The following is a 7,254-nucleotide window of genomic DNA, read 5'->3' on the forward strand; positions in this document are numbered from 1 at the left end:
ATCCACAGAAAAAGCTAGAAGAAGGGTAAGTGTAGAATACAGGGCAGGGAAGGCTGCCTTCACTAGGGAGAGAGGCACAAGGCATGGAAGGCTGGCTGATTAGGGGGGACGGAAGGCTGGCTGGACTAGGGTGGGAGGCACAGGGCAGAGAAGGCTGACTGGACTGGGGGGGGACTGGGCAGAGAAGGCTGGCTGACTAGGGGGGCATGGAAGGCTGGCTGATTATGGGGGAGACAGGGAAGGATGGCTGGACTAGGGGGCAGACAGGGAAGGCTGTCTGACTGGGGAGACAGGGAAGGCTGTCTGACTGGGGGGGACAGGGAAGGCTGGCTTAACTAGGGGGTAGGGACAGGGCAGGGAAGACTGGCTGACTAGGGGGTGTACAGGGAAGGCTGGCTGACTAGGGGGGGACAAGGAAGGCTTGCTGGACTTGGGGGTAAGCACAGGGCAACGAAGGCTGTAACAGAGAGGGGGCAAGGCAGGGAAGGCTGGTTGAAACAACGGGTGGACAGAGAAGGCTGGCTGGAACAGGGGGAAGAGCACAGGGCAAGGTCAGGGAGTACCTGTCTTTTCAGCTGGTTGTGCTGGTCAGTGGCATAACTAAGGTATTTGGAGCCCAGGGTAAATTTGAAAATGAAGCCCCCCCACTATGTGCACTCGCCGCAGGCGCGGACGTTGAAAAATAGGCGTGGTCGCAAGGGGCGTGGCCACTGAAATATGGGGCGTGTCAACATGACACACACCCCTTTCTTGTCACTGGGAACATTTCTGTCCATTTGCACCTTAATGCAGTGCCCCTTATACAGTCCCCCCTATGCAGTGCCCCTAGTAGTGGTCCCCCTTATATAGTAGCCCCAGTATACAATACCCCCAGTAGTGGTCCCTCTTATGCAGGCCCCCAGTAGTGCCCCTTATACAGTACCCCCAGTAGTGGTCCCCCTTATGCAGCCCATGATTATTGCCCCTTATACAGGCCCCCGGTAGTGATCCCCCATATGCAGTGCCCCTTACACAGTTCCCCCTGTAGTGATCCCCCATATGCAGCCTCCCAGTAGTGCCCCCAGTAGTTGTCCCCCTTATGCAGGCCCCCAGTAGTTATCCCCCCTATGCAGTACCCCCTTCCACTGGTCTCCCTTTTCAGTGCCCCCTGTAGTGGTCCCCCTGTGCAGTGCCCCCAGTAGTAAGCCCCTTATATAGTGCCCCAGTAGGAGTCCCCCTTGATGCAGTGCCCCCAATAGTAGTCCCCCCCCAGTAGTGGTCCCCCCCAGTAGTAGTCCCCAGTAGTGGTCCCCCCCAATGCAGTGCCCCCAGTAGTAGTCCCCCTTATACAGTGCCCTTTATAGTGGCCCCAGTAGAAATCCTCCTTAATGCAGTGCCCCTTGTAGTAGACCCCAGTAGTGGTCCCCCCCAGTAGTAGCCCCCAGTAGTGGTCCCCCCCCGAAGCAGTGCCCCCAGTAGTAGTCACCTCCTCAGTAACAGTCCCCCCCCGAAGCAGTGCCCCCAGTAGTAGTCCCCAGTAGTGGAACCCGCCAAAAAGCAGTGCCCCCAGTAGTAGTCCCCTCCCCGATAAATACACACTGAAATGAAACAATAAATAAAGGAAAAATTCTTACCTGAATCCACACTGCCGTCCGCACGTCAGTCCTCCCGGGCTGGCGCACTCTGCATTATGGGAGAGACGTCATGATGTCATGACGTCTCTCCCATTACCCACTGCAGGAGCTGGAGGGGAGCCGGCTCTTGCAGTGGGTGCTGCGGCTGCAGCAGTCAATGAGAGTCTATCTGACTCTCAGTGACTGCTGTTTAATACACACATCGCCGCCAGCACTGGCGGTGATGTGTGTGCAGCAGCAGCAGCCAATGAGACTGTGTCTGACCTCATTGGCTGCTGATTCACACTCACATTGCTGACGCTCGGCGGTGATGTGTGTGCAGTAGCAGCAGCCAATGAGAGTCGTCTGACTCTCATTGGCTGCTGGGTAGCACACACATCCCCGCCAGTGCTGGCAGCGATGTGTGTGTCAGCACAGCCTGAGCCCGCCCGCCTGCCACCCTCCTCCTGGCGCTATTGGGCAAGCGCTCAGGGGGAGGGAAGGGGCTCAGCTGTGCAGCACAGGACCGACGCTGGGAAGCCTAGCGCCGGTCCTGTGTAAATGTGTAGTGCTGACCACACACACTGCGGTCGGCACTACACTGGATAACTAGGGTGGGCTGGTACCGTGGCCCGCTCGCCCTGCCCTAGTTATGCCACTGGTGCTGGTGCAGCTAGCCAGGTAGGATTAGCGCTGGCTGCTTTTCAGAGATGGGAGCCCGGGTGGCAGCGGTGCTGCAATGACAGCCAGGAACAGCAGTCCAGGAGAATTCATAAACAGCTCTGACGGCGTTTCATAAGCCGGCCACGAGCCAATCACAGCTCCAGGACCAGCAGCCAATCAGGAGCCTTAATACATTTCTTTCAGATTGATCTCCCAGTCGGCAACTTTTGGCAAGAATACCGTTAGAAGTTAAAGAAAGTCCCTATTTTATCTAAAATATGGCATGGCCATTGTTACATGGATCCATAGTGTTGTAGTCATAGCAACATGCCAATGTAGCCATTGCAAAGTAACTGTTCAATGGTTTAACCATTCCTGGTTACATAAAGCTATTGCGCAGTGGCCCCAGAAGTGCTCCTTGCAAATCATGGCTGGACAGGCAGTCCAAGGGGGAGGTGCATTCTTCCCCTGGGACTGCTAGTCCAGACTGCAATTAGCAGAGAGAGCGCTTCCAATGGGAAGCTACTCTCCTGCTATAACTGGAGCCCTATCTTGCTTCTAAAGCCACATACACACTTAACGATATGCTCCATGAGCAATATCGTGAAGTGTTTAAACTCCGGGGCTCAGTGTCATTCCCGACATTGAGCATACACACTGAACGATACCGTTCAGTGACGGCACCCTCCCTCATACCCTTACTTGCAGAACCTGACTACATCATCAGGTTGCCCTGCAAGTATGGGCGATGAAAGACATTGTTAAAGATCCGCAGGAGAGCGCATCGTTAACGATATTGTGTATACACACTGGACGATCTGAACACATATGAACGATAACGATATTGTTATCATCTATATCGTTCAATTTATCATCTAGTGTGTATGAGCCTTAAGGCCTGCAACCAACGCAGACCCTAGAAGCCTGGTTGTTGGTGCACGTGTGCTATCGCGGTCCTGAGCATGCACACACTTCAGACTGTCAGCCCCCCCAGGACTTGGAGCCACCACTGAGTACAACTATAGTTTAGTTTCAAATGTATAGTATGTAATATTCGGATATATTTAGGTAATGATTTATATGCTTTTTGTATGTAGCCAAGGGTATATCACAACACTCAAACTGCTCACTATTAACTTAATTCCCTCCTGTTTTCTGTGTTTACACAGCGAGTTGCAGTTCTCCACACTCCAGCCTGAAGAAGCATGCCATGTTAATGCAACCTGGATGTATGGTGGAAATGAGCGCAGCGAACGCTTAGTGAAACGATGGATCCAGACATTCCCCAACATTTGTGCCAGAAAAGAAGGCGTAGGACAGCCGGTTGCCTGGATAGTGAGTGACCAGTCTTCAGAACAGCGTATAGGGTACACAGACAGCCGCTACAGGAACCTCGGAGTATTTCGTACCATGATAGTTAGGCTTGCTTCTATGATGCATTCCAAGGGGGCCCCACTCTACTGCTCCGTGGCTCCAGACAATAAAAGAAGTCAAGCGGCGACTATTGCAGCAGGATTCCCACTCGTGGGCAGATGGATACAGTGGAAGTTTCAGCTGTTGAATAAATAATCTATTCTGGTTCTTTATAGTACTGATTGTTGGTCAATTTCCAAGTGCATAGAGCAGCCTATAAGTCACATAAACCATTTTGGGGTGCTCCCCACACCTCTGTTTTAAACAATTAACAAAAGAAAATAAGGTAAAAATTACCCACTGATGCTCAATAAAACTATTAGATGAAACAAATGAATAGAATTACCTCCCTTGTTACACAAGGATAAATGTAATGAATATCTACTATGTCCGAGTCTTCTACCAAAACCGTGAATAAAAGTCCCCAATTCGTGTAAACGAATAACTGGTATCTTGCTGTCCTGTCTCTTATTTTACACTTTCATGCCTTAAATGCTCAATGACTGTGTATCTCAAGAAAAGCATGGAAAGTAAATACATAGTGTAATTCTTTTTTTTAATAAGGTAAAATCCAAACAGGCAGATTAAAAACAAGATGTTACATAGAAAATGACACAAAAATGACTAGGCCTTATTTGGCAGAGCAAAACAATTACCGGCTGTGCTTTCAGAATCGTAAACACCAGTTCTGTTAAGCATGATGTATAAATCCTATGGAGTTCCAGGAATCCCCTGGTTCCACTGCATACCTCCACCGTCAAAGGTCTACACCACCACTCAGGATATCTCCAAATATATTACCAATGCGTTTCCACCAAAAACTTTGGGTCTTTTTCAAGGCCTAGCAGGTAAGTAAGTGTGTCATCTTAATGCTGCCCTTTTATAGCACAAATTGACCAATCAGTGGCAGTTCATATTTCAACCTAGCTATACAGAGTCCACCTAACTATTTGTCCTTTCCTCCCACTTCGGGCCAATCATGAGAACAGGCAAACTCGGCCAATGTAACAGAGTACGAGAACAGGCAAACTCAGCCAATGTAATAGAGTACGTGAACAGGCAAACTCGGCCAATGTAATAGAGTACGTGAACAGGCAAACTCAGCCAATGTAATAGAGTACGTGAACAGGCAAACTCGGCCAATGTAATAGAGTACGTGAACAGGCAAACTCGGCCAATGTAATAGAGTACATAAACAGGCAAACTCGGCCAATGTAATAGAGTACGTGAACAGGCAAACTCGGCCAATGTAATAGAGTACGTGAACAGGCAAACTCGGCCAATGTAATAGAGTACATAAACAGGAAAACTCGGCCAATGTAATAGAGTACATGAACAGGCAAACTCGGCCAATGTAATAGAGTACGTGAATAGGCAAACTCGGCCAATGTAATAGAGTACGTGAACAGGCAAACTCGGCCAATGTAATAGAGTACGTGAACAGGCAAACTCGGCCAATGTAATAGAGCATGAGAACATGCAAACTCAGCCAATGTAATAGAGTACGTGAACAGGCAAACTCGGCCAATGTAATAGAGTACATAAACAGGCAAACTCGGCCAATGTAATAGAGTACGTGAACAGGCAAACTCGGCCAATGTAATAGAGTACATAAACAGGCAAACTCGGCCAATGTAATAGAGTACGTGAACAGGCAAACTCGGCCAATGTAATAGAGTACGTGAACAGGCAAACTCAGCCAATGTAATAGAGTACATGAACAGGCAAACTCGGCCAATGTAATAGAGTACGTGAACAGGCAAACTCGGCCAATGTAATAGAGCATGAGAATATGCAAACTTGGCCAATGTAATAGAGTACGTGAACAGGCAAACTCAGCCAATGTAATAGAGTACATGAACAGGCAAACTCGGCCAATGTAATAGAGTACGTGAACAGGCAAACTCGGCCAATGTAATAGAGCATGAGAACATGCAAACTTGGCCAATGTAATAGAGTACGTGAACAGGCAAACTCGGCCAATGTAATAGAGTACATAAACAGGCAAACTCGGCCAATGTAATAGAGTACGTGAACAGGCAAACTCGGCCAATGTAATAGAGTACGTGAACAGGCAAACTCGGCCAATGTAATAGAGTACATAAACAGGAAAACTCGGCCAATGTAATAGAGTACATGAACAGGCAAACTCGGCCAATGTAATAGAGTACGTGAACAGGCAAACTCGGCCAATGTAATAGAGTACGTGAACAGGCAAACTCGGCCAATGTAATAGAGTACGTGAACAGGCAAACTCGGCCAATGTAATAGAGCATGAGAACATGCAAACTCAGCCAATGTAATAGAGTACGTGAACAGGCAAACTCGGCCAATGTAATAGAGTACGTGAACAGGCAAACTCGGCCTATGTAATAGAGTACATAAACAGGCAAACTCGGCCAATGTAATAGAGTACGTGAACAGGCAAACTCGGCCAATGTAATAGAGTACATAAACAGGCAAACTCGGCCAATGTAATAGAGTACGTGAACAGGCAAACTCGGCCAATGTAATAGAGTACGTGAACAGGCAAACTCAGCCAATGTAATAGAGTACATGAACAGGCAAACTCGGCCAATGTAATAGAGTACGTGAACAGGCAAACTCAGCCAATGTAATAGAGTACATGAACAGGCAAACTCGGCCAATGTAATAGAGTACGTGAACAGGCAAACTCGGCCAATGTAATAGAGCATGAGAACATGCAAACTTGGCCAATGTAATAGAGTATGAGAGCATTCAAACTTGCGTGTTTTTCAGACTCAAAAAACTCTCACGATTTAAACTCTCATCCAGATGTTTTCCCATTTTGAAAATACAACTCAACCAATGTAATAGTGTGAGAGTTTACTGTTAAACTCTCACATTTTCTAAACTCTCACCCTATTGCATTTGGCGCACTTCTGGGCAGCTGTGCAGCCAGATGCTTTTTTATTCTAAAATCTCCCTTAACTAATTTAATGCCTGCAAACTGTTTTATACAAGTAGTTGAACAATTATGGACCATTTAAAAATTATATGAAAGTGCATAATTCTCCAGGCATTTTTTTATGTTTCTTTTATGTTCTCCTAAGTGGACCTTCAATGGTCTTGAAGTGTGGCTAACATGAAACAAATTGTAAGTGCATTTCACTATATAGATAACATTCTTAACATTACATGTAATAAAGGCCGGGATGTACTAAAGTAAAAATGTAAAAAACCCCAGTTTTGGGGGGGTTTTACCGCATTTTCATATGTACTAAGTCCCGGCCGCCCTTTTATCAGAAAAACCTGGCATTACCCTATAGAAGCCTATGGTCTTCTTACCGCATCCCACACCCTATGCTTCGTCGCCCAGCAATGGCCCCCACTCACCTGACTCTCCTTAGTTGCTAGCCGTGCTCCACCTGGGTCCTCTGCCTCCTTCTAATCTTCTACTGGGTGCAGGGAGGAGGAGGAGGAGCCCGGGACTACCTGCACAGGTCACCAGCAGGAAGTTCCCGGGACTCGGAGGGGGCTCGGTCCCACGGAGACCCCTCACCCGGCGTTGACTGCTTCGCAAAGGGCAGCTCTTATCGCAAGAGCTGTACTTTGCGATACTAAT

General features: G+C 48.1%; 1 protein-coding gene across 2 annotated transcripts in view; it reads left to right on the forward strand.

The window, feature by feature from the left end:
* Positions 1 to 4,086, forward strand: part of LOC148502429 (glycine N-acyltransferase-like) — a 75,611-nt gene extending 71,525 nt beyond the window's left edge. For both annotated transcript variants that reach the window (XM_088449819.1, XM_088449820.1), the window contains one exon: positions 3,425 to 4,086. In XM_088449819.1, the coding sequence (XP_088305945.1) occupies positions 3,425 to 3,824 (400 nt within the window). In that variant the 3' untranslated portion in view covers positions 3,825 to 4,086. The remainder of the gene's footprint in view (positions 1 to 3,424) is intronic.
* The last annotated feature ends 3,168 nt before the right edge of the window (positions 4,087 to 7,254 follow it).

This window comes from Taudactylus pleione, unplaced genomic scaffold (assembly GCF_031769625.1).
Source record: "Taudactylus pleione unplaced genomic scaffold, aTauple2 ptg000497l, whole genome shotgun sequence".
Taxonomy (NCBI): domain Eukaryota; kingdom Metazoa; phylum Chordata; class Amphibia; order Anura; family Myobatrachidae; genus Taudactylus; species Taudactylus pleione.